Below are 21,622 nucleotides of genomic sequence, written 5' to 3' on the forward strand. Positions count from 1 at the left end.
TACAATTAAGAAAATACATGACTGTTTCATTCTCGGCCACTTGTCATTCAGATAGGACCCAGAGCCTGATGGAGCTAGTGGTAACCTGCAGACACAGCTGCGGCTCTTTTACCAGCATCGCTCATGGTCTGTGAAATTCCTCCAATAAATGGACAGAGCATCTCTTCAGAATTGGTTGGTCAATACGATGATTGAGGAAAACCAAAATCGCCATAGATCATACATGAAAGGCCTTCTACAGAGGCTTGTGCAGAGATCTGAAATGTTTATAGTCAGCCTCCAGCCATCTGTCTGTGCACAGAGGACAAAAGCAATCACGGGAGCATTTGGTTAATAGTACTACAGATCTGACACCTGCAGGGACCTGGGAATTGTGTAAATGATATGTAAGGTCTCCCAGCAGGAGATGCTCAAGACGCATGTAGACCTCTAATGAAAACACTTCCTTTACTTAGACTGCCTAAACACACAGCCCTGATTTCTGACCCATTAGTGGTTATAGTCTCTGTCTGGGCTGACTTTGGAAACTTTAAAGGCTAGAAAATGACCTCCAGGAGAGAATGAACAATGGAAACATTGAACTATAAGCTCAATTTGACAAGTATTTACTGGGCACCTGCCATGTGTTCAGCATTGCATTACTATGTGAAAGGAGACACAAGGATGAATGAGACAAGCAAGGAGCTTACAGGCTGGTTGTAGGGTGGTGAAATGTGCATCTCTCCTGTCCACAGCTGAAAGGGATTTCATCACACATATCAATATCATGCTTTAGGCTTAATTCAACATCACCTTTAACTTCATCACATCCTTGGGAGAGGTAAAGCGGGGATGGTTGTTCTCATTTTCAGAAGAGGAAACTAACATCCGAAGAGGTGGAGAGACCAGCTTGGGGCCCCACAGGGGCTACAGTGGCAGAGCTGGAGTAACAACACTGGTCCCCTGACTCTGGGCTGCTGATCGATAGACAAGGCACATGGGAGAAACCGAACTTGGGCCTGTGGCTTCACTTTCAGCTTAAAAGGCAACAAATGAGTGAGAAGGTGTAACAAAATGAGGAGCAATAGGCCAGAAGGTATTCACATATGAAGATTTTAAAAAACCCCTAAAAATGGAACATCCTAGCCTCCCCAAATACTAACTAAAGAAAAAACTAGAAGCCTCCAGGAGAAGAAATGCTATCCTAGCACCACACGGGGTAGAGTTAGGAGGTGACATCCTGGGGCATTCTTATTTCTCTGGAGAACCAACCCCTACCCCCACACTTCTGCAACCTTTACTTCTCCTGAATAAAGGTCAGGGTAGTATCTGCCAATATTAGTTATCTTTGATGAGAAATGAGAAATGAGAAATAAATACATGATGTCTAATACTCTGTGGTAGCCTTGATTCTCTAGATGATTTGTGGGTGAATCTACAGCTTGGTTGATGTAGATCTACAGCTTTTCTGTGTCTAGAAATCGAAGTGGCCTCTCTGGGTAGCCATGTGAGAAAAAATGTAATTGTTACCATGCTTAGCTGTAGTTTTGAGATGAGTACAACTTCCTACTCATTTTTTAAAAGCTACTGATTCAAAATAATCAGGTTGCCACAATAATGCTATACTCTTCCTTAAATGGACTCAACTAGTACAAAGTGAATCAGATAATTACAAATCATCTTATCCAAGCCCTTCACTTTGTGAGGTGAAAACCAAAGACAATAAGGGTGAGGGTTGGTTGACAGTTGGATTATGGCCCAGGGTTTCGGACCAGCAGTCCCATCTATAGCTAGATGCTGCCTTGGGAGAGTAAAGACCTTAAGATAAACTTGGATAAAGATACCAAGATGGGCTGTTACTCTTAAAGCACCATACCAGTCAGCTTGCTTAGGCTCCACGAAGCCAGGGCCACCTTCACATCTTTTGAATGAAATGGCCCAGGCTAGGCCCACAGTTGGTGAGAGGAGGCAGTACGCACACATTGAGGCCCCGAGACCGTGAGCTGAGAGCAGCTCTATTTGAACCATTCACCAATCCATCACCAACAGCCTGCCTTGACTTGCGCAAACCGTCCAATGTGGAGGCCAGATGATTACCAGGCAGCCATAAGTGAGTCAGTAAAAGGAAGAAAGGGAATCTGGACACTCAAGCCAGCAAAAAAGAAAAAAAAAAAAGCCCTAAAACAATTCTCAATAAGTGGAAATTTCACAGAAATGTCCTGCATATGGTTGTGTACTTACACAGAGAGGATGAGGAAGGTGACAGGAGATGCACATGACGAGGTTACACCAGGGCATTGATAACCCGCCACAGAGCTGTGAGGCCCACTCGCGCATGCAGGGCAGGTAAGGAAAGACCCTGTGGCAAGAACTTCCTTGGGCACATCAGTGAACGAAATAGCCAGGGTGTGTATTTTACCCAGTGGTGAGGTCAGAAGAGAAGACTGGATCCCTGAGCTACTTACGTCACTCACCTATGCCCCTGCTGGAGGGAGAGTCTGAGGAGCTGGGATCCCTCTAACTGGAATTGGAGATGGACAAGCTTGCTTATGTATAAGCACAGCTGCAGTCACTCAGGTCGCAAAGCATCTGAACTGTATAAACAATTCAGCTGCCAAATCAGGTAGCAAAGCTTACTGTAAAACTATTGTAAATGAGGGCTTCTGTACACTAATCTCTCCCCATCTATGAATTTTCTTTACCAAAAAATAAAAAACTCCCAGCATACTGTCATTTGCTTTGTGGTACTTTTGTAGCTACTGTAAAAATTTTATGTGGATTGGGAGGGATTCCTGTCTGAGATAATGAGGAAAAGAGGGCACTGGGGATTGAGAACAGGGAAGTAAGGTGGATAGGAAGCAAGGCTGGAGGGCTCTGGGGAGAAGATTTGGAAGGAGAGAAGGGGAGCTGAGGCCAGGGGCGAGAACCAGCTCAGCCTTGTTGATCGAAGCTACGTTGCATCTTAGAAGCCACTGTGGGCCCCAGGAATTAAATGTCAAGATGCTTGAGAAAAAAAGTCAGAGAAGAATAAGATGGACCATGATACAGTGGAAACATTGTAAATACTAAAACTCATTATGCTGTCTTATCTGCACTGTGGCAAAATGGATTTACCAGCAGCTCACTGGGACTACGGGGAAAAGAGACTAGACATTTCTCATGTGCTAAGGATGGTTCTTGGAATTTGAATCATATAGGATTAAATTTTTTTTAATTTAAGATGTGTAAGATGGAATGTTTACATTATTTAGTATGCTATGTTTATTACTTTATTTTAATTAATATTTAAGATTTTTTATGGGCTTAAATGCCACTTTTCCTAATTAGTAAATTCTCTTACCACGGAGGTTTCAGGAGCCTGCCCTCATGATGACCCTATTGAACAGACTGTCATTACTGAGGACCATGCAGCAGACACGTGATGGCCTCTGTGAATATAGTGGCAAAAACTGCAATTACTTTGGCACCAACCTAATAATAAAGACCTGGGAATACCTCCCCCTGGGAGTGCCATTTATAACACATGATTCTCATTAGCAGACTGACAAATTTGATTCTATTTCTTTTAATATACGCTGCACATGTTCTGCTGTGAGGCAGGGCCCATTCTCTCTCTCAAACGCTCCTTGCAGGGTGCCAGGCAGGTGGGTGTCCAGGAGGGCCTGCCAGCTATGTGGCAGTGGGTAAGAAAAGCATTATGCATGCATCACATCAGGGGGGCAAAGTGGCACCTGACTTGTCTTGTGAAAGGGGAATAAATTCCACAAACGTGCACTGAGAACACATAAACAGATAACAAGTGGGTGCCTGTCAGTGTAACACAATTTAAAAACAGCATTGGGAACCAAAACATCAAAGGGCGTGAGGCAAAATATCTCCAGAATCAGGCCCGGAAAGCACTCCCTGACCAGACCCCAGAGTGTTATTTACTTCCAGGGGGCACCGTGAGGTTTGCATCTAGTTGGGTGGGGGGGCGAGGATACCACTGCAGCTGGCAGCCTCTCAAGCACTCCACTTACAGAGAAGACCCTGCGAAAGGTGCTCCCAGGGTAGGGGGCACAGTACAGTGGCCTTGCTGTGGCTCAGGTGCCCATGGGCGAGTGCTGTTTCCTCAGAAGATGTGGGGACAGGAGAGCCCCGTGTCACTGTGTCATGTCATTTGCAGATCTGAAACAGTGGATGTTGGCAAGCCACGTGTGTCTGCTTTGATCTGCATGCCTAGCCTATTTCTTCCCTTCCTAAGTTCCAGTGTCAAGGTTTCACACTGAACTCCAGAGAATCGGGAGGTGTTTTACATGTGTCACGGCTTAAAAAGATGATTTTTTAAAAATCCTTGTAAGTAATTAATGGGGGCACTGACATACCTGTGCGTGCTTTGAGACCCAGTGACGGAGGACGTTCAGTACTCGGTTGGTAGCCGTTCTCCGTATGATAAACTCTTTATCACATGTTCTCTCGGTGTTGTTAAAGCCTTAGGAGGAAAAGAAACACACACGTGTTGCAGTTAAAGCCACTCCCCTGGGACCTGGAAAAGGTCATATATTTTAGGACATTGGTTAACGAAACCCACAGACGACACTTCTTGGCAGAGAGGTGCACGTGGCTTCAGACTGTTGTGAACTCCGCTCACCTATTACACTCTCGGCAGCGAGGCCCTCATGCAGTTACAGGTGCAATTAAATAAGTAATGAGCACGTATTTATTGAAGGCCACTGATTAAAGCCTAAAGCTGCTCTCCTGACACCTCCATTTATGCCTGTCTTGCTCTGTAATACAAAGCCAAGAAGGAATTTTAACCAAGTATTTGAGTCAGCATTAATTTATACTTTTGCCTCAAAGTAACTGCACAACTGATAACATTTCCAGTATCTGTAGATGGATTAGGCCATATCTTGGCTCATGGATGATTCAAATACTTTACTGTGTATCCCTGTACTGAGAAGCAGTACAGCATCACTGCTAAGAATGTGTATTTAAAAAATACTACAAGAGTAGATTTTAAATGTTTTCACCACACACACACACAAATAGTAAATTTGCCAGGTGATATGTCTGTTAGTTTGGTTTGATCATTCCACAACATAAACCTATATGAAAGCATCACATCGTACCCCATAAGAATATAATATCTACAATTATTATTTGTCAATTAAGAAGGAAATTTACAAAAACCCCATGGATTCCACAACCAGACTGCCTGCTCTCAAATCACGGTTCTCCCACCCTGGCAAGTTACGTCGCCTCTCTGGTGACCAGCTTCCCATGTTCCTCATGAGATAATAAGCGTACCTACCTCACAGAGCTGTTGTGGGATTAAGACTTTTAATACATGTTAAACATCTAAAATGGCACTTGCACAGCAGTGAGACTGCAATAAATGTTAGCTATGATTACAACTCAATCTTGGTTCACTGTCTTTGAGTCTTCTCTGTGCTGGCTAATGTCTCTATCTTGGCTACCTTTTCATTATCAAGAAACCATTTTAATATTTTTCCACTGACACTCTGTTTTAAAACATTCTGCCTTCCAATCACAATGAAATCACATTTCCTTTAAACATCAATTAAAGCCTTGTATAACTTCAGTGGCAAACTTTTTGAAAGAGTTGTCTAGGCTGGGCGCGGTGGCTCACGTCTGTAATCCCAGTACTTTGGGAGGCTGAGGTGGGCGGATCACGAGGTCAGGAGATCGAGACCATTCTGGCTAACACAGTGAAACCCCATCTCTATTAAAAATACAAAAAATTAGCCAGGCATGGTGGTGGGCACCTGTAGTCGCAGCTACTCAGGAGGCTGAGGCAGGAGAATGGTGTGAACCCGGGAGGCGGAGCTTGCAGTGAGCCGAAATCGCGCCACTGCACTCCAGCCTGGGCGACAGAGCGAGATTCTGTCTCAAACAAACAAACAAACAAACAAAAAAACAGAGTTGTCTATACTCACTGATTCCATTTCCTCACTTCCTATTCTCTCTACATCCTACTCCAAGCTTCTTATCCCATCTCAGCAACAAACAGCTCCCATTTAAGGTCATATCAATAACCTTCATGCTCAGGGGACAGGCTACAATCTCTCCCTAGGAAATCTCATCTAGGCCTACCACTTAAATGATTACCTACAAGCAAATTAGTCATATATTTATATCTCCAGATCTCTTCTATGAGTTCCAGATCCATATATGCAATATCCAATTGTCTCTTTCTATTTTCCTGTTATATGTTTCAAACACACTTCAAACTTGATATGTTCAAAAAAAAAAAAAAAAAAAAAAGACCCAAATGGCCTTTACACCAAACTTTGTCTTCTTCCAGTGTTCCCTATCTCAGTAAAGAAATACCACCCTCCCTTCAGTTATGTAAACCTGAAACTTTGGAATTATTCCTGTCCTATCTTTCTGCTGTTTCCTAATAATTTTATCTGCTATATAAATCTCACATCTGTCCCATGTCTTCCCATCTACAAAGCCAAAACTGGGGCTGAGCTACCAGTAACTCTGTCTATGGTAATAGCCTCTGGTCTACTGTAACAGCCTCCCAACTGGTCTACTCTCACTCTTGCCTCCTCAAATCTGTTCTCCTTGCTGAAGTCAGAAAGATCTCTAGGATCTTAGAAAGAAAATTAGGATGTGTTGTTCCAGTGTTTAAAGCTGTTTAGATGGCTCTTATGATAAATACAAAACTCCTTAACACAAACTACAAGGTCTTTGGTAGTTTAGCCTAGCTCCTCTCAGTCTTTTCTGAAACCATGTTTTCTATTCTTCTTCCATCTTACCACACTTCTTTTCAGTCATTCATCCTCACCCCAGGGTCTTTGCACATACTGCTACATATCTGGAACAATTACCACTCCTCTTTTCACTTAGTGAAAGCCACTCTTGTTTCCAATTTCACTTCTCCAAATGAGCACTTTCCAGCCTTAATTGGACAAAGCCCCCATTACATATCTCACAGCACCACACACATCTACTTTACGGTACTTAGCACATTTGAAATTTTACACTTATTGATGTGATTATCTGATTAATATTTGTGTCATTCATGAAGACAGGGATCTAGTATGATCTTGCTGGGCACGAGCACCTGTCTGGCACATAGCAGAAGCCGTATACAATATATATTTGCAGAAAATGAAAGCCTAGATGAAGTACGAACTTACTAAGTTTTATTTATTTATTTATTTATTTATTTATTTGAGATGGAGTCTGTTGCCTAGGCTAGAGTGCAGTGGCGCAATCTTGGCTCACTCCAAGCTCCGCCTCCCAGGTTCATGCCATTCTCCTGCCTCAGCCTCCCGAGTAGCTGGGATTACAGGTGCCTGCCACCATGCCCGGCTAATTTTTTGTATTTTTAGTAGAGACAGGGTTTCACTGTGTTAGCCAGGATGGTCTCGATCTCCTGACCTCATGATCTGCCCGCCTTGGCCTCCCAAAGTGCTGGGATTACAGGCATGAGCCACCGTGTCCAGCCTATGAACTTACTAAGTTTTATTGAATGATATATGACTGTAAGGATAATTGAGTGAATCACTGAAAGAATACTTCTCAGAGCTTATGAGTGAGTTAAGAGAAAAAAAAAACCTCTCAGTTTCTAAAGGCCAGAGGCCCCTTCTCCTTACTCCTCTTCGAATGTAGACAGGCATCTTCCACCCACCAGTGGACATTTTAATTCTGTCAGAAGATGGTGATGATGTGTTCTTGGCAGAGTAAGTATCTTGGAAAAAAATTCTTTTGTTATTAAAAACTTAGAAATTCTGAGTAAAATATAACAAATATCCTTCTAAATGCATAGCTGAGTTCTCAAGAAAGTAAGGAATTTTCCATGGTCAAACACACAGAGGGATCTGAAAAGCAGAACCAAGTCTCTGAACTGAGCTGGCTGTCCTGAGGGGAGGGGAGGCTATCAGTAGCATGGTGTTTGGATCGTAACATCCACATGGCTCAGGAGAAAAAGCCCCAGGGCCTTCATTAAGTGGGAATGGGGAGATGGGAACTGAGACTCCCATATCAACCTGGAACTCTCAAAGGACCACCCCTCTGTAAAAGAATGTAACGGGGAAAAAATTTATCCTGCCTGCAAAAGGAGACTACTAAGAAACTTGTCTGCCTCTGCCTCGGTTGGGTTGTGGGAGAGGGTGGAAACATTCTCCTCGAGAACAGATCATCACAGCCCACCTCCTGCAGGCCAGAGGCTCAGGGTGAACCTCTATTGTGTGGTGTACCCATCTAATGAGAAGGTAAAATAAAAAGTGGCCTAGGCCAGTGATAACCCTGAGGACCCCAACAAAAGCATGTGCAAAACCTCTGCCGAGGAACACACACCTCAGCCTGCACTGGATCACCATGGAGAAAGCCATGAAGAAGAGCTCACAATCCAAAATTACAAAACGTACAAACCGTCCACAGGAGCAAGGATCAGTAGGCACAGGGATCAGGAACCTGATGCTCCCCATCCCACCCCTCCATCACCACCACCAAGAATTTCAGATATGAGAACTATTAGATAGCTCTAATTTAAACATACAGTATATATTCCACATGTGAGATATTAATACAATAGATTCTCCTGGATTATGGAGAATTGGGTTATGCTGCACATGTGAAAGATGTCTAAAGCCCCCCAAATATTTGCGATTTTCTTTTCCAGAAAATGGTACGAGGACTTCTTGGGGGTGGATCTATGATTTTGGGACAGAATGGCTTCCACATGGTTACTGCTACCAATTAGCAGTGTAGTCCATATTTAAATTAAAAAATATTGTCCAAGTAGCTTTCCATTTAGATGGTGGTTTGCAGCAGACACTCCGGCAAGTTGTAGAAAATTGTTCACATAGCTTTAAAGACTGAAAAGTGGTGAGATGGGCATGTCTGATTGGAAGCATGTTAGCATGGACCTCAATGTCTATGTTATAGCAAGAACACACGATCAGCTTCACACATGACAGCACAGTTAAAACAATCACAGCCAATGAGTATATAGCACCCCCTTTTACAAAAAATGATCTATCCAACTGCTGCAGGCGTGTCTCTTGGAGAGATGACATCTGGTTTGGGGCATTTCTAAATTGTCCCAAAGGGCATTTGGGACAAATAAGGAATTAAGAATGCCATTTCAGTGATGCATCATTTTTCATTTCATACAAATGGGACACAATCTGTCCAATAGCATCAATGTTATCAACGTGCTTTGCTTTACCCAGTAGATATTTTTCTTTTTCCTTTTTTTTTTTTTTTTTTTTTTTTGAGACAGAGTTTCACTCTAGTTGCTCAGGTTGGAGTGCAGTGGCACAATCTTGGCTCATTGCAACCTCCATCTCTCAGTTTCAAGTGATTCTCCCGCCTCAGCCTCCCGAGCAGCTGGAATTACAGACGTGTGCCACCATGCCCAGCTAATTTTTTTGTAGTTTTAGTAGAGATGGGGTTTCATCAGTTGGTCAGGCTGGTCTCGAACTCCCAACCTCAGGTGATCTGCCTGCCTCAGCCTCCCAAAGTGCTGGGATTACAGGTGTGAGCCACTGCGCCCAGCCCCAGTAAATATTTTTCTAAAGAACTGTAGGCAAGATAAAATCATGTAACTGATTTGTATACTACTGTGCACTTGGATTACAACCGGATTTCTACTCTTTGGTTGCTGTAAGATTTATTGCCGCTTTGTGCCAGGTGCTTTGCTAGGAGCTTTACAAGTGGTCTATAACTTAACCCTCACAACCAAGGACAATACTAACAATTGCCATTCATCACATGCCTGCCAAGTGCTAAGTATAGTATCATAAGTAATGTGGCTTCTTCAACATAACAGCAACTGCATAGGTTAAACGTTGTTACCCCAATTTGCAAGCAAAGAAACAAAAACCAAAGAGGCTAAGAAACTTGGCAAAGGTCACAGAACTAAGAAGTGTGAGAACCAGGATTTGAGCCCAGGCCTGCCCATTTCTAAAGCTAGAGTGCTCTTAATTATACCCTAGTGCCAGGATCCAAAGTGTAAGCCTTAAGTTTCTCTTGCAAGTCAGTAAACCAACACTTAAAGGGACAAGAGAAGATGCTATTCGGATATTTGGAGAAAGAAAATGCTTTCCTGTTAATTCTATCTCTCTTCTAAATTTTCAAGTGTGAGAGCATGACACCACTATTAAATAGACAGATAAGTTCATATTGTCATGGATTTTAAGGCAAAACCTTTACTTATCTAATGGGATTTTGAGATTTCCTCAAAATGTGGTCTTTTCCCAAACTCATCACATTTCTTACGTGACACTTATGTGGACCAGAGCTTTTCTTAGTGTGGACTGCAGTAAAAAAGTTTGAAAGTGATTGATATAGACAATCTGATTACTAGCACTATGTTTAAAGAATCTGCATTGATTTCCCTGAAATCCTGGGTAACCAAGTTTGTGCTTTGCTATGAAACATGGCGAGGAAAAAGCAGAAGATGCTTCTCCTCCTGTCACTGTGCCGCTTTGCTCTGTCACCAAACACTCTCTTCATTCTCTCCCTGATCCTCCAGCCTCTCTGCCTCTGCCTGATTCCTTGGTTCCTCTTTTCTAGGGTTGTCCCCATTCCGTTCTCACTCTCTTGGGGACATGCCCTATCTCGTGGTTTTTCTATGCCTTCCAACCTGACACCTCCAGTTCCAACAGTACTCCAAACTCCTCATTTCAAACTTCCTATTAGACATGTCCATATTAACGACACATTCTCCTCTCCTAAGAAACATATCTAAAAACCAAGTGTATGCGTCTTTCCTTCCAACTGCTTCCCAATCTAACTTTCCCATTGACTTCATGTGATAGTCATGGTTTCAACCTCTCCAGTGGGACACTTTACTCTTCTTTGTCCCTCCTTTTCTCGTTTAGTCAATAAATTCTGTGAACTTTTGGTAGCACTAGTTAGATTTATCCCTTCTTTTCCATTCTCCCGCCGCCATGCTGTGTGCTGCACATACGGGTTGCAGCTATTGTCTCTGAGATATTCTTCCTTTCTTCATTCTCTCTGTTCTTATATTCTCTTTCTGTCCACAATTCAATTATTCAATCAGTATCTATAAAGCACCTACTACATTCCAGATACTGTGTAGGTGCTGAGTGAACAAAGGGAGATGCTCCCTGCTCTCGTGAAGTTTGCTCTATAAAGCGGGAGGAGATGGCCTGCAAACAAGTAAGACAGCAAATTTACAAAACTCAAAACCCTGGAAATGAGTAAGGTGCCTATCTCTTCCAGAATAATCCTCCCAAATACCCCTTTGTTACTCTTCCAGCTCAAGTACTTCTCATGTCTCCCTATTGCCCATAGAACCAATCTAGAACATTAGACATGATGAGATTAAGTAACTTGTTCAAGGTTACACATCTACTAAACTGAAAATAACCGGTCAATGCAGACAAGCAGATTTTCCATACATACATCATGGTAACAGTGTTCACTGAGTCTATGAATTGACAAACTGTTTCTGGAGAGATGATTTAGGATAATAGTTATGATTATGGAAGCTCAGCTTTAGTCTGGATAAGGCAGGACATTTGGTGTAGTAATCTGTTGGTATATTCAACTGCTTCTAACCTACTTCCATCTTTATTTGTTTATTTTTTTGAGACAGAATCTCACTCTGTCACCTAGGTTGGAGTGCAGTGGCGTGATCTTGGCTCACTGCAACTTCTGCCCCCTGGGTTCAAGTAATTTTTCTGCCTTCTTAGCCTCCCAAGTAGCTTGGATTACAGGCACCCACCATCACACCTGCCTAATTTTTTGTATTTTTAGTAGAGACGGGGTTTCACCATGTTGGCCAGGCTGGTCGCGAACTCCTGACCTCAGGTGATCCACCTGCCTTGGCCTCCCAAAGTGCTGGGATTACAGGCGTGAGCCACCACACTCAGCCTAACTGCTTCCATCTTAATGGAGTACCAGTTGGCAATCTTTTGTTTTCAAGGCACAGAAAATCCAACTCAAACTGGCTTGGAGTAAAAAGGGAATTGCTATTTCACATATCTGGAGACAGCGATAGTTCTAGATTCAGATCTCATTTGATTCAGAAGCACATGATGTCATTTCTGTCTCACTGCCAAGCAGAAAAGACGGGTAAGGCCTTGCTACTCTTATAATCTCACCACACAGCATCCAGAGGATGAGAGGGCATTCTCTCTGGAAACTTCCACTGAAGATACAGGAAGTTTCTAGCCTAGGGCCCCCAAACAAATCCTTGCATTTTGTTGACATAAACTGCATCATAGGCCTTCTATGAACTCATCATTTGACAATGGTAGGGTTAAGGGGTGGTAAGTTCCCACTCAAAGCACATGGCCAGAATGTGAAGGGGCAGTTTCTTAAGGGTGTTATTGGCAAGATGCTAACAAGGCGATGAACAAATATGCCTCAGAGTTGATTTGTTTGTCTGTTTTTACCTTTCTATAAGTGTGTTCTTATCTTTCAGTTTTTAAATTCGTCTCCTTACTCAGGTTAACCTGAGATTTTCTCTAAGTGCAATTAACTGTAACAATAAAAAAAAAAATCCTTGTAGACTGAGGGAAAGAAGCTCAGCAGATCTATCATTATTTGTGATGAACAATACACGAGGAATGGTAAAATCAGTATCTTTGCTTTCGTCTGTCAAGGAAATCAGTAATTAAAACTGTCAACTAAATTGTTCTCATAGTTTTTTAAAAACACATGTGTTGTTTGGATTCTTAAAGGAATGATTATATATTGTATTTAAAATGAAACTTAATGAGAACCTTTGTGTATTATTTTAATCCTCATAAATCCATAAAAACATATTCCTTGTTTTTACAGATGAGGAAACTGAGCCTCATAGAAGTCCAACATCCACCTAAGGTCACAGATGGCAAAAAAAAGCCAGGATTTATGACCAGGTAAGACTAAAATGCAGTCTCCTCCCACGGACACACACCGCCTGCGTGCCAACTCATGAGGAGCAGCAAGTCGTTCCTGGTGATTCTGTGTAATTATCAGCCCTCCCATCGCTGCTGTCATCAGCTTTTATGCTGCTATAGAAATGCAACAAGAACATACTGCCAGGAGAAAGGGGGAAGGTGACTTCTGCCAAAGGAGAATGGAGACAGGGGTCAGTGTGAGGTGAAGCCATAGGGTGAGCCAGTTTAAAGACTTCCAGAAATTGTCTGGGGCAAGAAGGAAAGAGGTTAGAAACGGAAAGGTGACAACATGTTTGTGGGAGACAATAACATGAACCAGTTGCAAAATTAAAATAGAGTGCTCTGAAAATTCAAGAAATATAATACTCCAGGTCAGTTTCTTGACAGCAAAATCCAAATTACTCAGAAAGGCCTTTGAAAATACAGCAAATGCTCTAGAAATGGTTAATATACAGAACACACACAAAAGGAACACACTTTGAATTTTCTGATAATTTTCTGCTCAACTTTGTGACCAACTCTAAAAAGTGAAGGGAGGGAGATTTTGTGTGCTTTAGTTTGAATTCCTTGATGGGGCATTAGTCACCTCCTGTGGATAAGATGTGGCACTCCAGCCTGATGTGAAACAATAGTCACCCCCTTGGCATTAAGCAAACTTTCCCCACAAACCAAAATAATGAGTTTTAAACCCTTCTGTATTTCTTTCTACAAAATCCTACCTACACATCTAGAAATGCTTTTCCATGGGAATGGGATTAGGAGTGAGTGGTAGCTTCTTATCAGGGAGGGTGCATTTACAGCGTGTTCAGTTGTGAATGAGCATGCACCTGCATATGCAAGGAGAGGGGGGTGGCCACCGAAGCAGTGGAGATATTCTGAAGATGCCAAATTAGAGAATTTTAGAGATGGTTAGGAAGGGAGGATGAAAATGGGCCATTTTCTGCTCAATTTTTCATATATAATAATTTATACAAAAAGGTTTTAATGTCTAAACACAGTAGGCTTTACCATTACAACACGAATGGGAGGAAGGGTGGGAGGAAGGGCGGAAACCAGGAAGCACAACGCTGCCCCAGCTTGGTCAGACAAAATGTTTACCGAGCATTTGTGTGCCAATCAATGGGTAGGAGTTTTCTTTTGTGGACAAGGAAAATAATTGGTTGCTCATAGGAATCTATGTTCTACTGGGAGGAGGCAGACATAATAAATAATAAATCATACAAGTGATATTATTATCTATAGGCAAATAAATAAGGTAAATCCCAATATTGAACAGAAGAAGGGCAACTAGGCCCATGTGAAAGAAAGTGCACATTGGCTAGCTGGGGCTGTGGAAGGCCTTTCTAAGGAGAAACACAGGAGTCGGGACATGAATGAAGAGAAGGAGAGAGTCATGTGGAGATTTGGAGGAAGAGTGTTTCGAGCAGAAGGAGCAGTGATTGAAAAGGCTGGGACAGCTCTGCTTGATGGAAGGATGGGAAGCAGCCCAGTATGGCTGCAGCCCAGGAATCATGGGGACAGGACAAGGGAGGTAAAGTCAGAGAGTAGGCAAAATCACCAAGCTTCTTTTAAGCCAGTTTAAATAGCAGAATTTTATTCTCTGGTATTGGGAAGCCATTAGAGGGTTTTGCCCAAGGGAATCATATTGTCTGATTTACATTTTGGAAAGGTTACTCTGGCTGCCATGTGCAGTGTGGACTGAGGGGGCAAAGTAGAATGAGGAGAGGCCAAGAGTGAGGTAGTGATGCAGGTGATGCACATGGTGCAGGTAAAGCAGGTGGTACAGGTGGTACAGGTGATGCAGGTGGTGCAGGTGATGCAAGTGGTGTGGGTGGTAACAGTGGTGCAGGGAGTGCAGGTGATGCAAGTGATGCAGGTGGTGCAGGTGGTACAGGTGATGCAGGTGGTGTGGGTGGTAACAGTGGTGCAGGGAGTGCAGGTGATGCAAGTGATGCAGGTGGTGCAGGTGGTACAGGTGACGCAGGTGGTGCAGGTGATGCGGGTGGTGTGGGTGATAACAGTGGTGCCAGTGGTGCAGGGAGTGCAGGTGATGCAAGTGATGCAGTTGATGCACGTGATGCAGGTGGTGTGGGTGATGCAGGTGGTGTGGGTGATGCAGGTGGTGCGGGTGATGCAGGTGGTGCAGGTTTGGACAAAGGCTGTGGCTGCAGATGGTAAGAATCGTTGGTGTTGGCGGGGCTAAGATGTGCTGATCAATCAGATCTGAAGGTCTATACTGAATTGAATAGTATTCTCCCCAAATCCATGTCCATACAGAACCTGTGAAGGTTACTTTATTTGGAAATAGGGTCTTTGCAGATGTGACCAAGTTAAGATGTCAAAATGGATTATGGTGAGTCCTAAATCCAATGACTGGTGTCATTATTAGAGGGAAATTTGGACACAGACACACTCAGAGGGAAGAAGGCCATGTGATGAAAGAGGCAGATATTGGGAGTCCTGATGCCACCAGCTAGGGAACCCCAAGGATTACCAGCAAACACCAGAAGTTAGGAGGAGGCAAGGCAGGATTCTCCCCCAGAGCCTCCAGAAAGTATGGCCCTGATGACACCTTGATTTTGGACTTCTGGCCTCCAGAACAGTGAGAAAATAAATTGTTGTATTTTTAGCCACCCAGATTTAGGTAACTTGTTATGGAAGTCCTAAAAAATGAATTCGAGGTCTAAGGGAAAGAGGAATCAGGAATGGCTCCACTGTTCGGGGCCTGTGCAGCTGGGTAGATGATGATGCCACTTCCTGAGATGGGGCAAGGGCAGGTTTGAGGGGGAAAATCAAGAGTTTGATTTTAGACATAGTTAAGTGTGAGATGCCTCTAGACATCTAATGATCACACTGGAAATGCAAATTGAGAGTATCAGCATTTAAACAGTACTTAAAAATCAGAAGCCTGGATGGGCTCACTTAGGTACAGAGTGTAGATGAGGAAAAGGTCAGATGAAGCCCGTGGCCCCACAACCGGGAGACATTTGGTCAAAGAGCCAGCAAAGCAGACCAAAAGAAGGAGGAGAGCAAGTCCTGGAAACCCAGCACGTAAGTCTCATGGAACCCAAGAGGACAGGAAGTGTTTCAACAAGGAGGGAGTGATCATTGTGTCAAATGCCGCTGAGAGGTTGAGTAAGACAAGGGGATTGGATTTGACTATCAAGTTATCAGTTTGTCAGTGACCTGGGTCAGTCATTCCAAGAGTGGTGGAGTAAAAGTCAAAATTGAGGGGAAAAAGAAGGTGATGAAGTGGAGATATTAAGTTTGGCCAAGTTTTTCAACACATTGTGCTTTGAAAAGAAGCAGAGGAAGGGAGCCGTAGCTGGTGAAATGGGTAATATTAAGACATTGGTGCTGGGCACAGTGGCTCACACCTGTAATCCCAGCACTTTGGGAGGCCGAGGCGGGTGGATCACCTGAGGTCAGGAGTTCAAGACCAGCCTGACCAATATGGTGAAAACCTGTCTCTACTAAAAACATAAAAATTATCTGGGCATGGTGGTGTGCACCTGTAGCTCCAGCTACCTGGGAGGCTGAGACCAGAGAATTGCTTGAACTCAGGAGGAGGAGGTTGCAGTGAGCCAAGGTTATGCCACTGCACTCCAGCTTGGGCGACAGAGCTAGACTCTGTCGAAAGGAAGGAAGGAAGGAAGGAAGAGGAAGGGGAAGGGGAAGGGGAAGGGGAAGGGGAAGGGGAAGGGGGAAGGGGAAGGGGAAGGGGAAGGGGAAGGGGAGGGGAAGGGGAAGGGGAAGAGAAGGGAGGGGAAGGGGAAGGGGAAGGGGGAAGGAAGGGAAGGGAGGAAGGGAGGAAGGAGGAAGGAAGGAAGGACGGAAGGAAGGAAGGGGGAGGGAGGAGGGAAGAAAGAAAAGAAAACAAAGAAAGAAAAAGAAAGGAAAGAAAGAGAAAGAAAGAAAGAAACTGAAATGCTGTAGGAATGATTGATAAAGGGGGAAATTGATGTCAGGAGAGAAAAGGGCAACTGCAGGAGAACAGTTCTTAAGGAGGTGAAAAGGGGTGGGATGGGGCAAAGCGGAGGGGTTGGTCCAAGAGCAGTGTGGGGATGATTACTCCACAGCCACAGTGAGATGGTAGAGGCTGAGACCAAGTGCAGTGTGCTGGCGAAATCAGTGGAGGGAAGAGGTCATCCTTGACCATTTGTATCTGCTTTTGCTGGGAAATATGAGACAAGATCATCAGCCAAGCCTGCAAGGGGATGTGGAGATCTGAGAAGAGGAGAAGGTGGTAAAGGGTAAAAGGCAGTGTAGGAACATGACTTTACTAGAATTGTCTGGCAGTGCAGAATATCCATTTAAGATCTGAAGTCTTCCGGTGAGTCCCAGCAGCAGCACCCTAAGAGTCTCTCCAGAGAATGGCTCCGCTGTGTCTGAGTGCCGAGTCTGCCTGACCCCGTCAATGTTCAGTCATGCTCTTGGTTGCTCCTACTCCCCACCTTTGATCCTTCCATCAGAACTCGCCAGGGGAGGCATCTGCTTTTCCTCATGTGCCCTGGAGGCAGCCACAGAGAGGAGAGGCCGAGGGGTAATAGTGACAGCATCCCTGCCTGCAGCTGCTCATGGGGGCTTCCATTTTCAATTCTGTGCCCTGCTTTGGAACTTACAGAAAGTCCAGTGAGAACACCACTATCATTGAGTGTGTACTGATGTGTGCAGTGAAACCCCTGCAGTTAAGGATTTCAGACGGATTCTAACCAACTTGCTGTAGAATTCTACTCAAATGGATTAGTTTAACAACAACTGACTGATTGATGATTCCAAATTTTAAGAATCTCTTGGTTTTGCAGTTTCTCTTGTTTGTGTCCCTACTGGTGATGCTTTTCTGCTCTGCCCCCTCATCCAAGGCTGCTGTGGGGCAGAAACAACACCTACGTCTTGGTTGGCCTTGAGTCCTCAGGACTCACCCAAAACAGGCCTTGGATAAATTGGCTGCTGTATGTATGTATTAAAGTGAGTTCTTCTAACTGCCTAAGTAGGAATTTCTGCTGGGAAGACCAGACTTGGACAGGCCAGGTCCTTTATGCTGACAGCCTTGCATCCATCACTCTGTCTACGGAGGGCCATGTAATATCACTCACAATGGTGCTAACAGCTCAGTGTGGTGATGCTTTAGCTCCATACTGCCAGGATCATCCCATCTCTTCACTCTGGGAAGACCTTGCCACCTATGACTTAAAGGCTGAAGTCATTTCACGAGGGGGATCAGGAGACACCCTAATTTCCCTTCTTTTAAAACCTCTCTGCAGTTTCATCCTCATTCTTTTCCTTTACCCCTGGGGAGAGCTAAAGATGTGCTGGGAAGAACATCTCAGAAGGGATTGGGAATTTTTAAATTGGCTTGGCTCAATGAGGGCCTTAGAAAAGTCCCATCATCTCGGGTTCTCAGTGTCCTTTTTGGTCACACAAGGAGCTTATCTGGATGCCTCTAAGGTCCCTTCCTTAGTGTCTCCTTGGACGCAGCTCAGGTTGCCCACCATGCATCTGATGCCATCCTTTCCCTGACCTCAATTACCAGTCCCTCACCCCTCCCCCATCCTTCCCCTTCGGTATCCATAAATCCCTCCCATCTGCATACAGAGGTCTCTCCTCAACACCGCCACTCCCTCACATGTGACAGTAGAGGCTGTGTCTGTCTTGCTTACCTTAGGTATCCTCAGAGTACCTGGAAGCAGACAAGGGATTTTGGCAGGAGAAGTAAAGTTCACTGCTGGGTGCTGTGGCTCATACCTGTAATCCCAGCACTTTGGGAGGCTGACGTGGGTGGATATCCTGAGGTCTGGAGTTCGAGACCAGCCTGACCAACATGGTGAAACCCTGTCTCTACTAAAAATACAAAAATTAGCCAGGTGTGGTGGTCCGTACCTGTAAATCCCAGCTACTCGGGAGGCTGAGGCAGGAGAATTGCTTGAACCTGGGAGGCAGAGGTTGCAGTGAGCTAAAATGGCACCACTGCATTCCAGCCTGGGTGACAGAGCAAGACTCCATCTCAAAAAATAAATAAAGAAATAAAATAAAAGAAGAAAAGAAAAAAAGAAGTAAAGTATCACTTTACTTTTTGCCCCAGTAATCCACTGGTGCTTTGGTCCTGGGTGTTTCTTAGTAAAGTCAGATAAGATCAATTCCATGTCCATGAGTTCACATAAGGCCCCCTGAATGGAAACAGATCACAATCCCATCTCGTCTCTTTGAGGTTCAGTGATGCTGAGATATATCAGGTGGACCTATGTGGCACAGAACCAGGTCAGACGGTAGGAAAGGATGATGTGGCCTCCTGAGAGTCAAGTCACCAGAAGCAAAGAAGAGTCTGGCCTGGTGCACTGGAAGAAGTCCCAGGGCTTAGAGAAGGTGTAAATAATATGGTCTGGATGAGTTCGCCCCAGGCTAGTTAGCAGAGATCTACACCGGCCCCAGAAGTGGCCATGAAGAGAGTGGGCGTCACAGAAACACCTCTGGAGATTGGTCAAAGCTTTGGCACAAGCAGCAGAGGCACACAGGACCAGCAGGTGGGGCTGTTGACATAGTTAGGACAGGACATCTGGTCTAGAGCAGCATCACCAGGCAAGGTCAGGCGGGTAATGTCAGGTGAAAACAGTGCTGGAAATTCTTGGAAATATTCCCAAGGAATTCTTTGAAAGATGGATTTTCCTGTGATGATCCATACTGATTGCAAGGTGAGAGAAGCAGCTATTAAATTATTAGAATTCAAGAACTGAAAAGAATCAGGCCTCGCCTTGGGGTCTAATACTGGAGGCCTGGAACATTGGGTTACATTTATACCTCCCTGCATGGAAAAGGGTCCCTACATGTGGTAGGGACATGGTCTAACTGTTCGATTCTTTCTATTTTTTTAAATCAAAGATTTTTTATTCACTTTATCATTTGTGGATAAATATACCAACACAGACTGGTTCCATTTATGGGAAGACCTTGGTATTTCCTGAGTCAGGAGGTTCCTGAACCTCCCTGCTTTGGAATTTACCACACTTCTCCTCCCATCTCCTCCTCTCCAGGGTCCGTAACCACAAGACTTGAGGTATTGTAAAGTACTTTCAGTTCAGCAACTGAGGACTCAGAAGAGAGGCCTGTACACAGTTGTGAAACCTTAAGTCCCGGGAAAACGCCCACCGTTCAAGAGCAAGGTCGCACTGGGTCCCACCCATGGGGAACCCTCCATGCTGGCAGGCTGCGGATTGGCTCCACCTGTCTTCCATGTCTCTGCAAAGTATTAACAAAGTCTATTTCTATCGTTTTAATGGAAAATGGCCACTCAATGCTCAATGTTGAAAACTTACAATAGAGATTACTGAAAACTCTTAAAACATATTTGAGAGCCTCCAGGTTCCTCTTCTGCCCTGCCTAGATGCCTTCCCCTCATCTACAGAGGACTCGAATTCCTACAGAGGAATTTCATCATTCCTCCCTCTAGAATCCATACTTCGCTGATCAGGCCAATATTTACTAGTTGGAATGCAACTGCCAGAAGGCAGCAGAAACTCCCCAAGAATTCCACCCCCAAAATCTGTGTTGCCATTGCTATTCATTCGACAAAGTCCTTTTTTAAAACCACAAATTCTGAAAGTATTTTCTATGTAACTTCCCAAGAAATGATTTAACAGTCTAGAAATGAGTCAACAGTCTACCAGATACGTGTAAAAAAATATTTTCTGCCAAATCAAGTCAAACTATTTGGTTAATATAAATATGAATTAATGAACCATATTCATTCTTAAACTTCATGAGGGTTATTATTTTTTTTGTCATCAAACGTGGCCCAATTTTAAGGCCAGAGACCTTCATAACCACAATGAATGTGTCATTTTGGTTAGAAAAACAACTTTCCAAAAGTAAACTAACCCCTTGGACTTGAGGTCCTATGGAAAGACTGTAAAATATACTAAACCCATGGAGTGAATGTGCAGGTTGCTGAGAAAATGCCCAGTCTTGAAGAAATGAAGATGGCCTTTGTGCTCTTCTCTCAAATTCAAGCCAGCTCTGTCTTACTCTTCAGAGGTAGGAGACCTCTGGGTTAAAAGGCCTAGAAAATACACTACATTGAAAGCATCATTTTTAGAGTTCAAACATTATTGTTATTATTATTATTTTATAGCTAACATCATTCAGTGTTTACTTATGCCAGGGACTAAGCTTATTTAAGCTTCACAAGTCTGCAAGTCAGAATTATCCCCATTTTACAGAAAATAGTAACAATACAATGCTAACATTTATATAGTGTTTATTATATGCCGGGAACTATTCTAAGCAATTTACACATCTTAGCACATTTAACACCCACACTAACCTCATGAAGTAGGAGAAGTTTTGCACAGTACCACCAGGTTCCATTCACATCACTGATGATGTGACCACAGCAGTCATGGTTTCTAATTTCTCCACCTTCTAAGGGTTCTTGAATGAGTAAATGCCTCCCAGTGCAGTGGCCAGTCTAGCTCCCTGATTATACAGCATCTCATGCTGGGACACACACCACATCTGTACTTCTCCCAGGTCAGAAAAATAAAGGACCACTTATTCTAAGTACAGAACTTGATGCACACTCATACGTACACAAACTTGGATCTCACAAGAACCCTCTAATTGCATGTTTCTTCTGTAGCTAGATCACATGTTGCACAAAAACTGCTTTGCCTGAAGATATTCTAAAGTAGTGAGTTTGGGGGGTCTGCAGAGCTGCATTTAAATTTGTGAGAGCACCTATGTACCTGTTTGGCTATTTCACTTACACACATTTC

General features: G+C 43.8%; 1 protein-coding gene across 3 annotated transcripts in view; it reads right to left on the reverse strand.

The window, feature by feature from the left end:
• Positions 1-21,622, reverse strand: part of RASGRF2 (Ras protein specific guanine nucleotide releasing factor 2) — a 277,046-nt gene that overhangs the window by 45,288 nt on the left and 210,136 nt on the right. For all 3 annotated transcript variants that reach the window (XM_033179253.1, XM_033179254.1, XM_033179252.1), the window contains exon 18: positions 4,344-4,450. In XM_033179253.1, coding sequence (XP_033035144.1) covers positions 4,344-4,450 — 107 coding nt within the window. The remainder of the gene's footprint in view (positions 1-4,343; positions 4,451-21,622) is intronic.

This window comes from Trachypithecus francoisi, unplaced genomic scaffold, assembly GCF_009764315.1.
Source record: "Trachypithecus francoisi isolate TF-2019V2 unplaced genomic scaffold, Tfra_2.0 Lachesis_group2, whole genome shotgun sequence".
Classification (NCBI taxonomy): Eukaryota; Metazoa; Chordata; class Mammalia; order Primates; family Cercopithecidae; genus Trachypithecus; species Trachypithecus francoisi.